Genomic DNA, 20364 nt, shown 5'->3' on the forward strand with positions numbered 1-20364 from the left:
GACCTATAAGCGAAAAGTTTTCGCTATAGTGACTAGGTCCTTCACCAAGGTTCGCCTAGTAAACTCTTCAAACCCTTTTTTCGTTATTTCGCTTGCTTCTGTTACGAAGGAGCTAGCAATGAAACAAGTGCATTCAACAAAACAACAAAAGTAAAGAAGGAAGAAACTATGGAGGTAGTGTCAACTATTATTATACCTCCTATAAGGTCATAGTCATCTCGATTCCAATCAGGTCGTCCAGGCTGAGTCCTTTGGCGACCGTCACATTGGCTCTTGATGATGAACCCAATATTCTTGTTGGTTTAACCAATAAGGAAGCTCAAGGCCATAAGTGCTTTATCATACACAATCCACCGACCCAGCGAATCAGGAAAATATTTGTACCACAGGCAAATTTTTCTATTACAATTCATAGTGATGGCCACCACCCGATCCAGCTTTCGTTCTGCCTCTAGTCCCGCTAGAACTAGATTAAATAGACCCACTAGATGAAGCAATTGTCATATTCAGGAGTGAAGGGTAAGATAAATGCTACCGATACAATATAATTCTATCACTAAGCAAGACAAGCACTAAGCAAGACAAGAGGAGATCGGCTAATCCGACGGGGCGCACATACGTACTGCATCTTCAGTCCCTTATCATTGCCGCCCCCCTTGCCCCCCGCCAAGCAGTTATGGAAATATAAAAATAAAGGCCTGCAATTCCCCACTGTTGAGTCACCCCATATTCACTGTAGTTGTTCACTATATTCGTAGACGGGCGGCTTTTGCTTCAAGAACATCTTTGATCCGCCGATGGAGGCGTTGGACAGTGCCGTGGCTTCATCCAGCGCAACAAACGCCTCTCGGAACTCCCAGTCCAAGTTTTCTTCGGGGACGGTGGCGTTGGTATTGCGGGATCCCAATCGAGCAGCCCGTTGGCTTGGGACAAAGGTTTCCGGGGGGTGTGTTCTAAAGCTGCATCGAGATCCTTGCTGGGACCAATGGCTGTTGGCACATTCACTGAAAATGCCCGGGACGGCGACACATGAAACGAAAGGGCCTCTGCCATGTTGACATGAATCGCACCTTTGCCCAGGGGCTCCCTGGGGACCAGTCGACTGTGCTAGGGGAGCCTCTATGTTTTCAGTTTTACTGCCCACTGCATGGTTAAAGCGTGGTCCATCAAACTTGGCTCTGGATTCACGTAGGCCAAGCTCACGATATAGAAGGTTCTGGCGTAGTTAGTGGAGGGTCGATCCGCACTGGTAGCCCTTACGGCGTCCGCGACTCCATGGATTCTCATAGGCAGTATGGGCCCAGAACCCAGGCTCGGCTCCATCATTGCCAATAAGGGGCTGAAGGGGTTCTGGAGATGGGAGATCCATGACTGACCGAGTGTTAGCTTGTTTTTCCTGCTAATTCATGGGTGTAACATACTGCTTGGGATGAGAGAGGAGCTTGGGGTTGTGAGATGGAAAGGATCAGAGATCTGGTGTAAAATAGGACACTCACAGGCTTGATATCAAACATGAATTCTGATCCGCCCCCGACCTCATATCTTCCTTTCCCTTTTTCTCTTTAAAACTTTCACTATTTACAACTTTCCTCTTTCCTCTTCCCCTTCGCGACGCAGCGTCGGACACAACTCACCCTCATCTCGGAAGTGGCCACCGTCGCGGCAAGTCCTCAATCAGCGAGAATATGGCCAAGGATGCATTCAATGATATTGACCAGCTCCGTAGTACCATAAACGGTATTGTGGACCGGATGAAACGAGTAATCCAGCGTCAACAGCAGGGATACAATGAAAGTCAGACGGAGGTACTCGAGGGTCTCGCAGACCAGCTCCAGCAAATCATGAACTTCACCAGGTCTTCGCATGAGCCCCTGCGCCAGGTAATCCTGCCAAGCCCTGCGGACTCTAGCAATGACCAGTAGAGTGGTCATAGATGTGGTTTTTTACTTGATATCCTGCACTAGCTACCGGATATCTTCTAGTTATTTCATTAATTGAATTTCGCAGACAAGAGTGACCACCTTTGTCACAGGCGCCCGGGAAGCACGCGTGTAGAGCCATCAGCATCGGAGAATCGATAAATCAAACATTCAACGGCGCTGGTCAACTTAAGACTTCTGCTGCAAAATCTGGCCCTCTGGGTCCAGTACGCGCCCCAGATCTTTGATTCCAATGCGATCGCGCGATATTCATTCGGTGGCACCACGTAACCAGTTTTCCATCACCCTCTGACGACCGCTATAAGTAGCCTACCTCCCTTTCTATAAGGAATGTTCGGACTGGATCCGCCACCCTAACTCGTGTTATTCTGGGATAACAAAAGCAAAATAGCACCTAGCATGCGACTATTCCAATTGCCTAATTATCTTCTATACCGGAGTAGTTTTGTCGATTTTGTAGTGGATCAAAAGTAGCCAAAATCAAGGGTATAGGCCACGTCGCCACCCTAGGTGTTGCCCCTACCATTCTAGGTAATTAATCAGGATCAGAGGAGTCAAAGGGAGGGTGAGGGGGAGAAGGAGATAAAAGCGAACTTGGGGTCTTCATGTTGGGGCGATGGAGGGAGAGGTTACGTGAGGGTGTATTAGGGGCTAGGGTGGAAAAAGAGGTTAAGAACCTTGGGATGAATGCCCGATAGCAAATCTGGAGGGAAAGGAAAATGCATGAGGTGGAACAGGGTCATCTTTTTTTACGTGTGGGGCCTGTGCGAAAGAGTGGTTACATATTCCGTACTGTACAGGAGGGCGTATCGGGGCGCCGGCCCAGATTGGCGAAACTAACCCAGATCAAGCAAATTATGTCGATATCAATGGTACTCTTACATATGGCCCTGTCCTTGGAACCACAAGCTTATCGGGCATTGTCAAACTTGATTCTTGGACCCGGACTTGAACATAACTTCGACCATCGCCATCGACACGAGCAGTCAACTCCAAATCCCTGCTCAAAATGAACGGATGCTTGATAGGCTTTCTTGTCTTTCAGTTTATGTCCATTATCGATGCTTTCTATGATTGTCCTCGCCCGTCCTGTGAAAAATGCCCTCGACGCAGATTCACGATGCCCCCGGGATCGGCTTTGACCTGACCCCCTCATACGGGTGAGCGAACGATGTTATCCGTTCAACAACCTGATTTCTCTAATGTTCAAAAAGGACGGCCTCTGTACATTACTATAACGGGACTGTCGTTGAAGTCGCCCATATCCAGGGAAATTCCGAATACCTTGATCTTATGATGCGACTTTCCGGTGACTCCCGGCCACAGTTAAACAGAACCAAGAAGTCTCTTTATGACCTCCTTTTTTCTCGGTTCTCTCTATCTGACACGACTTCATGGGGCGCTTGGTGGCGTTGGCTTAACAAAGTGCTCGGTCGCCCAATCAAAGCCTACAGCGATGTTGAAATCATCAGCGCATTACTCCAACAACTCCAAATTTCTACCGAAAGAAAAATCTCTCAGCCACTTGATAGGGTTGCGGTTGCAACCCCTGATATCAGCTCCATGAGTTCAATAGTCAACGCCGCACTTGGTGACTTGAATCTACGCACCTGGGTCGGCGACAGCGGCTGGTACCCGGAACGCTTACCGGAGGCCGATGCTGTTTATGCAGCAAACGGTTACGGACTGTGTTCAAATTACCAGGATCTATGGGAATGCACAGATGAGTTTGATAGCTCGTCCGATACCCACATTTTCTTCATCTTCTACAGTCGGCATGCTCTCTACACAAGCATTATAGCTCCTGTCTCCGGCGAGGCTCTAACTCGATTCTATTGGGATGAAGCTCAGCTTCTAGATTTTGAACTCGGGCTAGATTATCTTCTCCGAAGGAACGGTTCCCAAGATGCACTATGGTCCAGTCTGCGTTCGCAACTATCAACCCTTCCCCGAGAATACCCGTTCTCTATTACTCATATTCTTCTGGGTGGGGAGAGTGTAATGCACCCACGCTTTCTAGCTACCTTGAGAGATGCCCTGGCTGAAACGATGCCTATATCGCCCGTGAAACTTCAAACGAATATCCCAGATCATGCGGATTTTGCTACCGTGTCCAAATCTGTTGATCTTACATTCGCAGCGTCTCGAGGTGCAGCACTATATGCCCGAAGACGACAAGAGGTACAGGCTCACTGCACTGAGTCCCCTAAATGCGAAGCGATAAGGAAGAGAGAGCGAGCACATATACCTTTGAAGGTTGATCTACGTTAGAGCAACTGATAAGGCCTATTTTTCCCTTTCTCTTGGGCGCGATGGAGGCGTGCCGGGTAATATTGTATAGATGCACAGACATATCATTCCGTGCTATCTTTTAGTGAAAAAATAGTAAACATATATTTCTATCACGGCGCGATTAAAGGTTTTCTGGCCCCTGAAATGTAGAGGGGATAGACTGAATTTTGGACAGTAGTGGCAAGTAGGGCTGGGGTTTAAAAGTTGCCGAAGCCGAAATATAGTAGAAACCACAGCACAAACTATGCGTGCGCACTTTTTGTCCGAAGGGAATATCTTACCCGTATTCCATGGATCTCTGAGTTGCGACAAAAATCAATGTAATGTCACTACTGCAATGGGGTACCTGCCTACCTGCCCGTCAACCTGCTAGCTGTTTAAAATATGCCAAAAAATAGCTAGATATCGCTACAGGAGCAACGGTAGATGCTTTGAAGGCTTACACTGGTATGTCTTCACATGAAATTGCTAAGATTACTAGTCTATCTGTCTCCGTAATCAACAAGATCTATGCACGCGCAATCGAGCGAGGCTTTGTGGTTAACCATAATAATATTCAATTTGTGCAAGACGGCCAACGCACTAGCCGGCCAACTAAGCAAGATCAACCAACAACGACGACTATCCCATCCAAGGTGTGTCTTGATTTTTATAGCCGAAAGAAATCTTGTCCTGATCTTGCTGGTGAGCTTAGCAAGCAAGGAAGGAATAGACTACAAAATAAATAGTATTACAACGTTTTGGAAAAAGAATCCCGAGCCTACATTTTCCACTCGAAGCACATGTAGGTGGCCCTTAGATTCGAAACTTTGTCTTATAACCAGGAACTCTTTGCCTTATTAGGGTTGCTGATTCGGACGCGGTGAATCAGGCAGCGAGCAACATTCAATTTAACGGTCAAGGCCACTCACACTATACCGCAACCGGCATAAGCAACACTTCTGTGCAGCTGCGGTGTTTGGTAGTTTACATAATATCCCGACGGAAGGCGGGGGTGAATGCAGTTCAGTCCGCACAGACAGCGTCGGAGAAAATGAACTTCCGGCCCACAGGAGCATTATTGATTGGCTGCTATATGGCGGACTGAGCCGGCAGTTAATTTTTGTCGAGATGAGTTTCCCGGGGCGACTCAATCCCCACTATCAGACCACTAGCTACTTCGGATCAGATTACGATGGCGAAGTCCAAAGCGGCCAAACGCAAGCGCAATGCGCAAGTCGAACTTCCGCAGAAAATACCCAAGGCATCCACTACCTTAACCCCTCCTCCTGATGGCAACAATCTCGAGCCGAAGCACCTTAACACCGTCGTCTCTGACGAGGAACTCGATATCACCGTGGAAACCCTCACTACACTTGCACAATATCCCAGCTTGACCAAGTCGAAGGCATGCAAGGACCTCCGAGTTGCAGTTTATGATTTCCGACAAGCATGCACAACAGGCGTTAACAATGCTGGTACGAGCACCATGATGTCTCTACTTTGTAACTGCGTCTAACCGTCCCGTAGAGGGTGCTAACCTGACTGCACGAATCACCGGTGCCTTGGCCGACGGGAAATACTTAGAAGCCAAAATATTGCTTGCTGAGATGAGAATCAGGGGTGAACAACCCAAGATTGGAGCCTTGTGTCGCTGGGTGCGAGATCTAGATGTTGTCAGCGGGCTATCGACACAGCCCGGGGCCGTCGAGCGTGTTGCTGAGCGCAGCGCAAAGGATCTGGAGCGTCTTGGCGTTCTCGATGCCATACTGCGCGTCAGCACTCCAATTGACACCAACCCGAAGGCTGCTATTTCTACCTCTCCCATTGCCTTCCAGTCGATATGGGACCTTCGCCCCTCAACAGCACCACTCCCGATCTATGCCTCCGTGCTCGACAAATCAATCTTGGCCGAAGCGCCAGCGTCTTCCTCCGCCATCCGCATTATCGAAACAACACCGGGTCCCCTCCGCAAACCTCCGAACCACCATCCTGCCATCCTATACACCACGGCGCCAAACGCCGTCCCTCTGGATCCTGTCAGCCCAACCATTACATACCATCCACATCCCGCTGTGCCGGGTCTCGGCGTCGCCCTGAATGTTCTTTCGCCTTCCGAGTGCAAAGCCATCATTGCAGCTGGCGAATCTGTGAACTTCCTGCCCGACGCGCCCCTCCGAGAGGATGGAGATGTGAGCATCCTTGCGCACAACTTCTACTGGATTGTCGACACCGCTTTCCAAGATCTTCTCTGGGCACGGATCTCCGCCTACGTGCCCTCCTCAATCAATGGCCGATTGGTCCGAGGCATCAATCGGCGCTTCCGCGTGTATAGATACGTGCCTGGTGCAGAGTACCGGTGCCACATTGACGGAGCGTGGCCGCCGTCCGGTATTCTCCCTGACGACACGTATGTCTACGATGCCTCGCCCGAGGACAAGAAACAGAGCTCCATGTATACCTTCTTGCTTTATCTCAACGACGAGTTCGAGGGCGGTGAGACGACGTTCTTCATGCCCGCTGCTCGGGAGGGAACACTCAATGCCTACCCAGTGCGACCTGTGATGGGATCTGTTGCGATCTTCCCGCATGGGGAGTCGAATGGGGCTCTGTTACATGAAGGGACGGGCGTAAGGAAAGGAGCAAAGTATATAATCAGGACTGATGTAGAGTACGACGTGAAGCCCTCGGATGAGTGAGGGCAACGATACGAGTGTATAAAATTAGCTGGCATAAAGGCCTCTGTCACAGATGGTGCCATGATGAATTAACGACCAAAACCGAATGAGCTTTCTGGACAAACAATACGTCAAGTGATACGTACGGCCTTGCTCGTAGAACAAACAATTAAGTGGTATTCAGAACGGTCGTAAATGAGGCCGAACAGCTTACGACAAGTCTTATTCTAGGTACAGGTTTTGAGCGTATGACCCATTCTAAAGAAAGTGTGGCAATTTCCCTCTGGATCGGTCATCAGAACCCACGCGCTGTTGTCCTGGGTTAGACACATAGCATCGCGTTCGCGAACCGAAGGAATTACAAGACGAAAATTTCTGTCTTCTTCAGAGTGACATAAGGGTAGACGACAACCTTGGATGATTCAAAGTCATGTATGCAAGCGAGCCAGGATATATGCATATGATTAATCGTTTCCTACTCTCCTGCATTACTTGATGCTCTATGTTCGCAGTTCAATCTAGACCCTATTCATGTCCCTTTTCGAGAGGCTCTGTGTTTGGATATAGTCTCCCTTCCCGGAACATGCCGGTCATACAAACAGTGGGAGTTTGTCTTATGTTCTCCTTTGTTGCATTTCCCTTGTAGCAAACAGCATTCTTTAAACTATGTCCCTTTGTTTCTCTCACGCCCAAGCTCCCCCAACCGTGCCAGGCTGGATATAAATACCCGCCACAGTCCCTAGTCTAACCAGCTCTTAATGTTCGATCAGCACATTACATCTCCTTCCCACTGTAACGCAACCAAGTAACCTACTCTCACATCGCACTGTCCTATTTTATTTATTGAAAGGTCCGCCTTCGCAGAATTTTGGGACTGCTCTTTCGATTCAGCATGTGGTTGTGGTTCGGTTTGGTACACTCTACTCCTACTTGTTTGCGGCCTAGTATCCTCGCTCCAGATTCTTGCCTCCAGTTTGACGGTCCTGAGCCGCCTACTGCTCCGATCCGCCCAGCTGTTCCATGTGCAACCTGCTCCATCGCCAGCTCCTCAGGTCCAGCCTTCTGATAGTGAACCTCAACTACAGACGCCACCTGATCCAGAGTCCGAATTTGTGGAAATTTGCGCTATGGCAGATAGCTATGACACGGATGGCCACCCTGAGGAAGGTGAGATATCCCGCTCCTTTGAAGGTACCTCGTCGCCCCCTCCGGACTCCTCCAGCGAGACGTTCAGATATGGTAAGATACAGCAGGATGGGGCGCAATGCCAGTTGTGGATGGAAGATGCTAATGTACCCTGCCAGATAGAAAAGACCACTCTCACCCTTGATGATCTTGATCCCGACGACTGGGACATCACGGAGCGGCAGGCCAGCCTACCACATCATTATAGCCCTCAACAACTGCTCTCTCTGGGGATGCCAGCCGAGGGCTATTGGAAAATGACTCTGGACCTTTTTGATCCTTATTGGGTTGATCCAGCGATCACCTGGGCTGGACGTGCTGCAGAAGGCGTGCTGTTTATGGAAGATATCGTGAGGAATACGATAGATGGACCGTGGATCTCGGAGCTGAGTAAGGCCGCGTACGAGCATGTAGCCCCCCTTCCGACTCTACGACACGTTTTTGTGACTAACATAATCAATAGGGATACTCGTCCCGATGTTAGGCGCCTTGTTACTGGACATGATTTGCAGCTGTTTGAGTCTGGTACCCCCAAATATCAGGCTATGCTTGGGACTCGGATTGGCAAGATTGTGACGTATCTGGTCCTGGGTGCATTTGATCGGGGGACTCGGAGCATTTCCCGGATTGCGGTTTGGTTCGCTGGTCGCCAACATATCCTGTTACACATGCGGTTCGATATTGAGCCCCTTGATGGTTGATTTCCCGTTGTTCTATTGTGGGCGTGTTCGACCTGATTTACCCCGTGTATTTGACTTTGCTCTGTTTGAGCTTCACTTGTTCTACGGCACTTGAGTTAGATAGACTACTTGATTAAATTGGACCCATTGAATTTTTGACAGAATAAGATCTCTTACTCAAATCAGAGCTCCGTAGCCCACTGTATCTATATTTAATACCGTAAAGCCTTGTAGAGTATGCCAGATGCGTTTAATATCTTCATGCAGGAGGTGCGAAAGGACAACAAAACCCTTGTTTAAGTCCCGGCCCCATATATGAACCCAAGGAAGCTGTCAGAAGCTAACATTGATTGAACTATCGGGAATTGGATCTAGAAAATTACCTAGAATGTAAATTCCAAGTAGGTCACACATTTGATCGGTTGAGGCAGCTTCACGTAGGTATCTCCCACATGTACCCAGTCCCTTGCATGGTCTTCTATCACCCGTCGAGCTAGGATGTCAGGATATTCGGCCGATATCGACTCATCCCGCAATCTCATCATCACACATGACACTTTTTCTCTGGAAAAGTATGGTACCTCAGGACCATTCTCGGAACACCGAGGAGTGTCTGTTAGCAAGACAACACAATCCCCATCGGCTATTATGGCCGTAATATCGACCTCAATAGCCCGCTCACGCAGCGGATCATAAATGTCCTTGAAGAGTTTAGTATACTCGTCCGGAGGTAGATCCTTGGAGGAGATTAATGTTTGCCGTGCTGGCTTTAGCATGCTGCTTTGTATCTGAAAGTCTAGGCCCAAGCCGTAGAAGTCAATCATCCCCTGCAGACGGGCAGTGTGTTCACAGCCGATCGCCATTTTAACCGATGTAGGAGGCAAAGTTGGCAGATCCGCATGGATGAAACCGGTTTCGTTCTGGTCGAGCACACTGATGAACCCTTCTTCTCCAAATGTTCGTTTCAAGAAAATGGACAGGAAAAACGGTATTCCTTCCACATTACCGATTTGTGGGCGCCCAAGCTTTGAGATTGGAGTGTCTCCGTGAACCAAGAACTTTTCCGTGCCCTCTTCCTTGTATGCCAGGGTAAATTCGTCATTGGTGATCGTGATATAGACTGACAGGTTTTGATCGTTCAACGGCTTTCCATGGTAGAACCACACGAGAGGCCCGCCCGCCAACTTCTTCCCTGCGGTCCCTGTGACTCCATTTCGGAGCAAGACTGTGTCTCTCTTTCTCCCTACTATATCTATTCCGGGTTTGTTTGATAGGATCACTGAGAAAACAACGCCCGGGTGCAAGTTCCTGAGATCCAGGAGTGTTGACCAAGACTGAGGTTGCTCAGAAACTTGCAGGAATAACGGCTGGCTAACGTACGTGTTCACCAGCTGAAATTCAAGCGATTTTAGCGACTCGGCCTGTCCAGGGCTCGTAAAAACCAGAGGTTTTGCCGGAATGGCGATAGCTGGAATTGTGGGGATGACAGGAAGATGGGGGATCCGATCCTTGTACTCGCGGTATGTCTCGTCCACCTCCTTTTTGATCTCCTCGAGCTTTCACATGCTGACAAACTCTGGCCTATCACGCCCGTGGTCTTGAGGAACTCGGGGTGTCACCAGGGCCTGCATCAGGCTCGCAAAGAGACAGGAGATCGTGTATTCGGGATCCCAGGTCCCTCCCTCCCATTGGGCGCGCAAGATATCGAAGCACATTGTACTGCGAGTATCATTATTGCGATGGGCACGAAAGACATCGACATTCTCCCGGAAAGTTCGAGTAAACAGGTGGAGGACAGGAGGATCCTTCGGGTATCGCTCTGGGATGATGAGCTCGCCGATCAATGGTAGATGTGACAGGGCTCCGTCATTGGGGAACAGGAGAAAGTTCCACTTGAACTTATTGTCGGTCTCCTGCAGGACTGTCCTGAGAGAGTGGAAATCTCCATTCACGTCTCGGACTTCCTTGTGCACTCGGAGCAAGTTTCGCATTGCCATGTTCAGAGTGCGCCGTGGCCTCGTCCTGGCCCGGCAGAGACACAAGACTAAAGGGCGGAAATATGATGCTGTAGTCGGACCGGATGGTGAGAAGCGCAAGGTAGCAAAGGAGCAGAGGAAGCTACGGCGGGCAGAGACCCTGTTATCCAGAGCTTAGTATGAGTCACGATCGCCCATCAACTTGCGCTTATCTGACTCGGTCTCTACGCCAGGAATGTCTAGCGTGCACATTTCCAGTGGAGAGGCCGCACATTCGGCGGGCGTGCCCCAACTAACTAGATTGGGATCCCGCTTGGACGGTCCGACGCCACGGTCAGCATCGGCGTCGGGGGCCAGACCTGGGTGTGACTAGCAGACCCAAATTATCGCTGGATCTGGGGAATTATGCTAGGAAATGAGGATTGGTACTATGCGATCATATTTCGCCCGTTCACGCCGCATCCTGCATTACGGAATCTGAATATCGAACATGAGTGAATAGGAAGGCTAGACTGCGCCGGCCTGGGCCATCACATTCTCCAACCGAGTAACGGACTGCTGGACTTCTTCCGGCGTAGGGAGATTGACAATTAGAAGATACAGCACATCCTGCTGCATGATCTTCTTGATGATGGTCTTGCGTCCACCCTTGCGCTTGACCCTTCTGGGGCCACGAGGAGAACGACCCCGAGCGATCCGCCTGGCATCCTTATATTCCCGTTTCATCTCCCGCCGGGCTTGTCGTCGTGCTGGTGGGTTCACTGCACCACCGGTTAGAAGGGAGATCAATGAGCCGCTGGTTGCGGGGTGGTCGGGGTCGTTATATCGCGACACCATCGGGGCCCGTTCCGCGGACGGTACAGCCAAGGAAGATCCCTGGTGCTCAGATGCCTGTATATTCGATTGTAAGCACGGAGAAGTACAGTGACTGCCTGTCCGGTTGGGACATCGCATACATAGAAAGCCTGGCCCCTCCGATCCAGGTAGTCTTGGACCCAAGTGCCGGCATTCTTGAGCTTGTCGCGTGTTCCCGATTCTTTGCTCTTGCCCTTAGCCTTGCCCTCCTCCTCCAACGCGTGCTCTACGACTCGGTCAAGATCCGGAAACACTAGCTCCGCAGCCTGGGGAAGTTCGATTTGACCACGGGTCTGCCCGCTCGTCAAGCGGATGTCCTTCAGCCCTTTCTTCAGCTTGGACATCTCGGGATCCGGGTTACTAAATTTAGCAACGGTCTCGTTGATATCAAGTCTCTCTGTTGCGAAAAGGGCTTTCCCAAGAGAGCTGGACAGTCGGTACAGCGACCCGCTCTGTTGACCAGCAATCTCGTCCTTGAACGCCATGATCATGGCATACAGCCCGCGGGGCATAAGCAAATCCTGATTGACGCGGTCAAGGAAGGTGTTTCGGCGTGAACGCGATTGCAATTCCCGCGCTGTTCCCGCCGCCACTTGCACTACGGTGCTGATGACCTGCGCTGCGACCTCTGGAACAAATCCAACGATCCCGGCGGCGATGAATACAACATCAATCCAAGGTGAAGCCTGCACGGTTCGTCAATCAACCAAGGAAAGGTCCCATGTACGAAAAGACGACGCGGCAACGAACCTTGCTAGCTTTGTCCCAGTTCTCCAAGAAGCGCAAGAAGACCTCCTGGCTGATTCCACAATCGGCGAGTACAGGTGCATAAGCACGAACAAATCCGCGGTCTTTGTTTTTGGGGCGGCGCTGTGGTATAATCACGGGGCAGGGGATCGACTGGAGTGGCTGAGGGAGGGGGCCCGCCCGTCGAACAAGCTCACGAACCATTTCTTCCTCCTTCTTACCCTTCACGTCCTCAATCTCAGTTGCCGATGCAGTCTCTGACTCCTCGTACGTCGGCGGCCTCACCCGTTCGGCCATGTCGTCTAGTTCCCAGGCTGCTTCATCCTGGCCGAGCGCCCCGAGCTCTTCTGCCTCCGAGCTGTCGCTATCGCAGTCATATCCAGCTGTGTCCGCCTTCAATGGACGCTTCTTCTCATCGGTGTTAACCACCCGCTCCGCCTGTCCACGGTGGATGAGGTCTTCAGCAACACTGTCGGTGACATCAACATACTCTGGTGGAGCGGTGTCAGTGGTACCCGCCGAGGAGGACGGCTGCTCGCTGTGCGACCGGGAGCGCGACCGGGCAGCGTGGATCGCTTCAGACGTCAGTCCAATCCCTGAGCCTAGCAGTTTCACGAGTTTTCCCATCGCGGCAGGTTTGACAATTTCAAAAGAATCATGAGATCAACCGCGGGGTAATCGAAATGCTCGTCTCGCGTCTCGCGTCAGCACAAGCTTCCTCACAGCCACCGACTCCACTGACCGTTTCACACCCACTGTAAGGGGCCCAGCACGGCAGACGAATGCGGGGAAAGTAGCACACGCTCTCTGCAGATCTCTCCTATTCATAACCGTGTCAAGGACCCTGCAGCTCTTCACCCTATATCCCTGATCGACCCTGGCCGTTCGTGCCGAAACGCCGATCGATTCAGGCTGATTGAGTGGTTAGGACTTCATGGCTAAATTTGGCTCGTTACCTGCCAATAATCTATTGAAAAATCATATTAGATTTATATTAGGCAAAACCCTTCTTTCGGTCAAAGGGAGCAACGTGTTGAGACTATCTATCTGCTGCGCGGAAAGATGGAAAGAACAGTGGTGTCAATCTCTCCCATGCTTAGCCATATTTCTATAAATCAGGGGCGGTTTTGCATTCAACTTGCACACAGACACATCGAAAAGAATTATCACCTTTCACCTGCTCTGGATATCCCACTGCGTCCTTGATTTTGTCTATCTGTTGGCTCCGGCAACAATATGCTTTCTAGGTTGTTGATAGAATTTCTTCTCGGCGTTGGTGTCACTGCAGTTCCTCTCGAGGGAGATATCGAGAGGAGAAGCTGCCCCGACATCCATGTCTTCGGTGCGCGCGAGACCACCGCATCTGCTGGCTATGGTTCGTCCAGCACCGTCGTCAATGGTGTCCTGAGTGCCTATTCAGGCTCTACAGCTGAGGCTATCAATTACCCCGCGTGTGGCGGACAAGCCTCATGTGGAAGTGTCAGTTATTCCAGCTCAGTCGCTCAGGGCATTCAGGCTGTTGCGTCAGCCATGAATTCCTTTAACTCTCAGTGTCCAACCACCAAGCTTGTTTTGGTTGGATACTCTCAGGTTAGTTCAATTCCCCTTCTCCGCTGTAAGATCAATGGTAGGTTGTGACTGACCACATTTGTTCCTAGGGTGGCGAAATCATGGATGCTGCGCTTTCCGGCGGCGGGATTCCTAACCAGGGTTACACTAACACGGCTGTCCTGCTTTCCTCATCCGCTGTCAACATGGTGAAGGCGGCTATATTCATGGGCGACCCGCTTTTCAGGGTGGGGCTGTCGTACGATGTTGGCACTTGCACCGCTGGAGGCGTATGATTGCCTTGCCTTTCTCCGTCTAAGTTTTCAATATCTTCCTAACTGTTACAATACAGTTCGATGAACGCCCTGCCGGCTTTTCTTGCCCTTCAGCCAGTAAGATCCAGTCGTACTGCGATGCCTCGGACCCGTATTGCTGCAACGGCAGCAACGCTGCAACCCACCAAAGCTACGGGGCTGAGTACGGCGCACAGGCGTTAGCTTTCATTAAGATCAAGCTATCCGCCTCCTAAAGGAAGTTGATATTTGACAGGGTCTGTCGACTTTAGAGTCCGAGGGCAGCTCTAGCAGCTGATTGAGTCACCAGGAACTGTAGAAGGGGGATGTCAGACTATTTGACAGTCTGAGAATCAATGTATCTCAAACTACGTTGAGAAAGCATTAGCTAAAAACTGTCGGGCGCGGACAGCGCAGTTCACTCATGAATCAATTAGGACCTTGTTTTGCAACCGCTCATCGTCGTTCTCTATTTGGATATGGACTCCGATTACCCAACAGGAAGCACGCTATGTGTTAATCAGATAATGTGGTCTGTTCCCTCATGTCCTGCCGTATGAGGGTGCTAGAAAGGCCTTGGCGTTATCTGGTAGTAGTCAAGACGAGGCTTTCGATGCGAAGATGAGGAAAGAGTGGAAGATCAATAACCTCAAGCGTATTTCTGCGGCTCAAGAAGAAATTCTTGATTTTTCATAAGGTGCATGAAGCTGAAACCCCTTCGAGTAGATGAGGAAGCCGGAAAGTGCCTCCCGGGGAAGGAAGATGTGGAGAGGGACACTTTGGTCAAGGAAATTCCGGGGAAAGATCGTAAACATTCGGTATGAGGTTAAAGAACAATGCTTAGCCGATGTCAGCCAATTCAGGAAGTGCGATCATTACTTGGTCATCTATGATACCGTCGGTCTCCTGCTTGTTGATGCGTGTATCTAATCGGATATGTATGTCGTGTGCCAACAGACAAGTAGTTAGCCATAGCAACAGGTACCCTGGTAGTCATGCTATCAGGATCAATAGCGTAGATCCCTATGTTTGTACTTGGCTCTATATAGCCAGAGGAATATCCCCCCTTCCGCCCCTCAAAAAGCCGATTGCGAGCCACAGAGCAGAGGTAGCTTGTGGCAGATTGCCTGAACCTACAGTACACACCGTGTTTCCAGTGCCCAATTCTTTGTTTCCATCGAAATTGGGTTTCCATCAAATTGCCCGTCCATCTATGAAAGTCCAGAGGATCCCGCCCGAGGTAACCGCTCCCATCACAGCCTGACTTCCAAACTCCTCCACGAAGCTAAAAGGCATCACCGCATTCGTCTTGACTGGCAGCCTCAGAGCCGTGTATGCAAACCACGGCCCACAAACGTAAAGCCAAACAAGTCCCCACAGGTAGCCTAGGAAACCCATTGGTTCCAAGTGAGATTTTATCCCTTCCCGAGTTCTGTAAACATCCTCCAGCGCGATCATAACGGGAACAGTGATAAAGAACAGGAATATTGCTCCCAGGCTGCCAGGAACTCCCGCATACACTGCACTCAGTACGTGGAGAATGCCAGACATGGAGAAGACCAGGAAGAGGTCGGTAATCCTTTTTCCATGGCGGGAAGATGAATTACAGAGGCTGAGACGTTGTTGGATATACCCACTAAGGGTCCCCAAAGGCCAACGTAATAATTGATGCCAGAACTTCCTGTAGAATAGAGAACCGTAAGCAAATACAGCAAAAATATAACAGAATCATTTATTTTCCCAGCGGGAAAGTAAACTTTTTCAAGCAACGTACCCCCAGAAACTTCGGATGCTGAACATTCGTAAATGTTCCATACTACCAAACAAAGGCGGCCAGTCTTTGGGAGAGGTCAAATGCAAGAGAACAGAAATTGTGGCAAGAACTCGGTAGACCAGCGCGAAAAGTAAGCGCAGGTTGGCCGCTAAGATACAGCAGAGTGGAATTCGGGCAATCAATTGCTCCTTGGTTGACCTATGGCTAAGAAACTCCGCCCCAGTCGCCAAAGCACCCGGCCAATTGAGGTGAAAATACTTCAATGCCCCAAAATTCAGGAGGTCAAGGGCCAAATACTGCCAACTCAGAACGATGACATTTTTCACGATATATTGGCCTCTGGATAGTTCTCGATAATATGGCCGGGATTTCACCTCCCACGGCGTCCGAATCCCACGAGGACTAGTCACGCAGTTCAAGGCAGCACAAAGACGGGCAAAATAGGAACTGGCGGGTGTGTGAATCAATTGGTGAATTTCCACCTGGAGGACCAGGAAGAGGCTGATGAAATGAAGAAGCTTGACGATGCAGGAGAATGCAATGACTCCTCGCAGTAATTCTGGCCCCGGTAAAAATGACAGCAAGTCAATTTCAAAAATTGCGAGGACGAGGAGGCAGAATATACATAATTGTCGTTGGGTTGATGCGCGGGTAGTGAAGGCTAGAGCAGTTGAGGCAACAAGGTACTCGCAGAACAGAATAGCCACCAATGTGTAGAGGCACGACATGGTGATGACCCCCTGAAGTCGATGGCGATCGGTTGATCGGTCTTTCAATGTGGATTCAATTCTCCAAATTCCACTTTACGCAACTAGACTTTGTAGCTAGTTATACATCGCATCCCTGAGACGTGGATACCATGCATAATTGCTTTTTTCCCAAACCGGTTTGTGTAATTGTCGAGCCCCTTGCAGAATACACCCCCTTGCAGAATATAACCTTTGGACTTCAAGGCATAAATTGCGCACCTTCTATTCAGCTGTATCCAAGAAAGCTGCCCAAGGTCAGTCGAAGGGGACTGAAAAGAAAAACAGATGATAGACTCATCCAACAGTACCTGTCTTTCAGGTGGGCAGCCCATTTCGCTGTCGTCCACTATTTTGTGTCAGGACGGATTCTACTGTATGACTTTTCATTCTGTTTGCTTCGTATACCTTCATGACAATTTCCAGGCCCATCAAATGATGAACAACGCCGGCCGGTGTATTGTCCGCCTTTGCCTGACTGCCTCCTGACACGACTCCAGAGCAGCGACAATTTATGCGCCGCACCCCAAGGGAATCTCGAGCCGGTAGTATGTATGCCAGGGTTCTATTGCCCGCCTGGCCAGAAGCAGCAGATTGAGTGTCCACGGGGTCATTTTTGTCCTCTAGGGACGGTAACTCCGTTCAAATGCACGGTGATGTCAATATGCACGGCTGGAAGCTCTCATCAGACCCCACTACTGGGAATGTTCCTTTGTCTGCTGTTTGACACGTTGATAATAGGCATGTGTATTGGTTTGCGATCTGCGTCGCCATTCAGACGGTTGATTCGGTACCTTCACTTAGCCCAGCCCTGTCTGTCTCCCCAAGACGATGAAAATGGCTCAGCCGCGAAGCCTCCCCGCTTGCAGCAGTTTCAGGACTTTTTTAGCGGGGATAACATCCCGTCATCTTCCGTGCATCTTAGTTTCACTGACATTAGTCTCTGTTTACGACGTTCGCAACGCGAGATTTTGTCTGGTCTGCAGGGGACTATCCATTCTGGCTCGGTGCTTGGAATCATAGGAGCTTCCGGGTCTGGTAAATGTGAGAATGCCTGACACCCCTCCTGAGAGCAACATTTAATGATTAGTGTACCGCAGCAAGCTTTGTTAATATCCTATCGGGTAGGATACGGCCTACTCAGGGATGGATCTCTATGAATGGCCTGAGAAGCCAACCCGCGCAGTGAATTCCCCTACTACCTGCACGAAATAAAAGATTCAATACTAACCTTACCATTCGGTTCTCTATTGTGCAATAGCTTGAGAGATTTAATCGGGTTCATTCCCCAGAATGATACAGTTCTTCCCGATTTCACCGTACGCCAGAATATCGTGTACACCGGTCGGGTGCTACTTGGTGGGCAGCTGCCCGACCGCAAGATTCAGGAATATGTAGATTTTCTGATTTCTTCTCTGGGTCTGGGGAGTATCTCTGATCAATTAGTCGGTGGCCTCCTGGAGGGGGTGGCCGAGGTATATCTGGGGGTGAGTATAAGCGCGTGAGTATCGCTCTCGCGCTGGCCGCTGCACCAAAGGCCTTGGTTCTGGACGAGCCAACCTCCGGTCTGGATGCGACGGCCGCACATTCCCTGATGAAGCTTCTGCACTCAATCTCTCGTCAGGGGATTATGGTGATTTGCGTGATTCACCAGCCACGGGTGGAGATATTTCATCTACTGGATGATCTTCTCGTTCTGAATGCCGGGGCGCAGGTGTATCTTGGAAAAGCAGCCAAGGCACAGTCTTTCTTCGAGAAGTTAGGCCACAATTTTCCCGTCGCATCAAACCCAGCGGATGTGATCCTTGATGTCTTAATGAATCATACCCTTACTCAGGGTGGGAACGAAATCTCTCTGCGGGTTTCATCAGAGAACAAGTCCTCCCCTGGAACCGAACTAGCAGAAGGCCTGAGCGCGCTCTTTAAGATTGTCAAGCAAAGGCGGGCGTCATGGATTCGTCAACTTTGGCTCGCCTTTTGCCGGAGTATAGCCCAACAGACCCGACAGACCACAGGCCTTGCTTTGGAGATCGTATCCAGTGCAGTGATTGGGCTCATGATCGGATTATCCGCTTTTGAAGCCAGAGGCCACTTCTTCCAAGGAATCTATCACCATCCCTTTGACCTTCTCTCCAGTGCGGTTGATTATCGTCTAACAGCCGAGCAGGCTCTCTTATGTTGTCTCGCGATAGGTAAGGCTCCCCGCTGTTCTTCTCCGATCCCACTTCTGTTGACTAATCAAGTGTTCTGATCCAGCTTGTGCGGCTGGACCTCCGGGAGTTAAGATATTTGGAGAGGAGAAGTTGACGTTTTATCGAGAATCTCAGTCGGGCCATTCTCGCAGCGCTTATTTTCTAGGGAAGAACCTGGCGGTTCTTTTCCGAATGTTGGTGTCGTCCTTGCATTTTACCGCATTTTACCTCGTTCTGGCTGCTCCTATGATCCCGTTTCATACGCAGCTTGGTCTTGGCTTCTTATACTTTTATTGTAAGCTTTTAAGCGCCGAATCTGCGTCCTTCGTTACCAGTTAACCCCCATTCCAGGTATCTACGGGCTCGGATTCGTTGTGTCGGCCGTCACACGGCGAGAAGATGGACCACTGCTGTGCATGTTAATGAGTCTCATTATCTCAGCACTGAGTGGGTGTGCTCCTCGGCTTTCAACTGTGCGGAAGTGGCATCTGGAATGGTTTTGGTATTCGTGGCCAGCTGTAAGCTATGCCTCTTTTCCCAAAATAACTAACCCGGACTCAAGCTGAATTGACTTATCGTTGTTGTCAGACTTGGTTCTCAGAGGCATTCTACCAGGAGAACACAGCCCCCCTGGCATACCTTTATAACATTGAGGACGCTGCCACATTCACTGGTTATAGGACAGGTAGAACGGAGATGGACATAGGGTATGTATATATCCTTGGATGGTGTAGATTTGCGACGGTGACACTAACCTCAACAGATTTCTCGTCTTGATTGGGACCCTATATCGAATATTATCTTATTTCCTTTTCGTTTTCTGGGGGTGGAAGCCACAACGGTGATAGATCAGGAGGCCTCTTGTTGCTCAATGGCTGGAAAAGTGTTTTGCATAGTGCGAGCCTTGTGTGGAAATAGGTTGAAGTGATTTGCTCCAACTGATTATGTGCTAATAAGGAGCTCACGGGATGAACGATTAACGCGAAGGCTCTCTCACCCCGTGAGATTGAAAAGGGAATTACCATTTAGTTTTTAATAGTATTGACTAATAGAATTTAGAGTATTCTGCACTACGCCTCTTGCGGCAAATCAGGGTGATATTTCGGGGACGTGTTTTGAGTCTGTCGAGACCTCTTTTCGAGCGACTACTAATTCAAAGTGAAGAGGCCGAGGAGATGAGCCGTTGAAAGTGCATTGCAGTAGTGAAAGTTCAAAGGTCTGCAGTGGCTGGGATGTGAAGGTGCTGCCCAGCTGAAAACCCGAGTTGAGGGACTGTTTTGTCCCCTAAGCCGCACGCAGCAAGCGTTCTACTACCAGTGTGCTACAAATCCTACTACCCTAGCCACATTCCCCCTGTCTTCTTGGCTCTGTCGTGATTGGACATTGACTTTTCTCTCTTCTCCTGTCCTGAATATTCCCCTTTGGAGAAGCAGCACCGACTACCTGCCATGGCCCAGGACAGCTTCCAGGATGATATTT

At 50.0% G+C, this 20364-nt stretch overlaps 8 protein-coding genes across 8 annotated transcripts; 6 read left to right on the top strand and 2 right to left on the bottom strand.

Annotated features, from left to right (window-relative positions):
- Window positions 1-1685: 1685 nt before the first annotated feature.
- On the top strand, window positions 1686-1922 carry N7482_010376 (uncharacterized protein; the record flags this gene model as incomplete). The annotated part of the gene is made up of 1 exon (XM_056692500.1): window positions 1686-1922. One exon carries the CDS (start codon window positions 1686-1688, stop codon window positions 1920-1922), a length of 237 nt encoding a protein of 78 aa, XP_056538457.1.
- Window positions 1923-3038: 1116 nt separating this feature from the next.
- Window positions 3039-4211, top strand: N7482_010377 (uncharacterized protein; the record flags this gene model as incomplete). Its single annotated transcript, XM_056692501.1, has 2 exons — window positions 3039-3100; window positions 3155-4211. 2 exons carry the CDS (start codon window positions 3039-3041, stop codon window positions 4209-4211), a joined length of 1119 nt encoding a protein of 372 aa, XP_056538458.1.
- Window positions 4212-5406: 1195 nt separating this feature from the next.
- N7482_010378 (prolyl hydroxylase family protein) lies at window positions 5407-6910 on the top strand (the record flags this gene model as incomplete). Its single annotated transcript, XM_056692502.1, has 2 exons — window positions 5407-5689; window positions 5742-6910. 2 exons carry the CDS (start codon window positions 5407-5409, stop codon window positions 6908-6910), a joined length of 1452 nt encoding a protein of 483 aa, XP_056538459.1.
- A 1106-nt stretch (window positions 6911-8016) lies between these two features.
- N7482_010379 (uncharacterized protein) lies at window positions 8017-8775 on the top strand (the record flags this gene model as incomplete). Its single annotated transcript, XM_056692503.1, has 2 exons — window positions 8017-8128; window positions 8198-8775. The coding sequence occupies 2 exons, from the start codon at window positions 8017-8019 to the stop codon at window positions 8773-8775; spliced, it is 690 nt and encodes a 229-aa protein (XP_056538460.1).
- A 1538-nt stretch (window positions 8776-10313) lies between these two features.
- N7482_010380 (uncharacterized protein) lies at window positions 10314-10745 on the bottom strand (the record flags this gene model as incomplete). The annotated part of the gene is made up of 1 exon (XM_056692504.1): window positions 10314-10745. One exon carries the CDS (start codon window positions 10743-10745, stop codon window positions 10314-10316), a length of 432 nt encoding a protein of 143 aa, XP_056538461.1.
- Window positions 10746-11237: 492 nt separating this feature from the next.
- Window positions 11238-12959, bottom strand: N7482_010381 (uncharacterized protein; the record flags this gene model as incomplete). Its single annotated transcript, XM_056692505.1, has 3 exons — window positions 11238-11621; window positions 11687-12271; window positions 12336-12959. 3 exons carry the CDS (start codon window positions 12957-12959, stop codon window positions 11238-11240), a joined length of 1593 nt encoding a protein of 530 aa, XP_056538462.1.
- Window positions 12960-13568: 609 nt separating this feature from the next.
- On the top strand, window positions 13569-14409 carry N7482_010382 (putative acetyl xylan esterase (Axe1); the record flags this gene model as incomplete). The annotated part of the gene is made up of 3 exons (XM_056692506.1): window positions 13569-13922; window positions 13991-14170; window positions 14233-14409. The coding sequence occupies 3 exons, from the start codon at window positions 13569-13571 to the stop codon at window positions 14407-14409; spliced, it is 711 nt and encodes a 236-aa protein (XP_056538463.1).
- Window positions 14410-17986: 3577 nt separating this feature from the next.
- Window positions 17987-19730, top strand: N7482_010383 (uncharacterized protein; the record flags this gene model as incomplete). Its single annotated transcript, XM_056692507.1, has 6 exons — window positions 17987-18012; window positions 18140-18885; window positions 18950-19180; window positions 19237-19403; window positions 19474-19592; window positions 19649-19730. 6 exons carry the CDS (start codon window positions 17987-17989, stop codon window positions 19728-19730), a joined length of 1371 nt encoding a protein of 456 aa, XP_056538464.1.
- Between the last annotated feature and the right edge of the window lie 634 nt (window positions 19731-20364).

Source organism: Penicillium canariense, assembly GCF_028826845.1.
Source record: "Penicillium canariense strain IBT 26290 chromosome Unknown utg000008l_segment0_segment0, whole genome shotgun sequence".
Classification (NCBI taxonomy): Eukaryota; Fungi; Ascomycota; class Eurotiomycetes; order Eurotiales; family Aspergillaceae; genus Penicillium; species Penicillium canariense.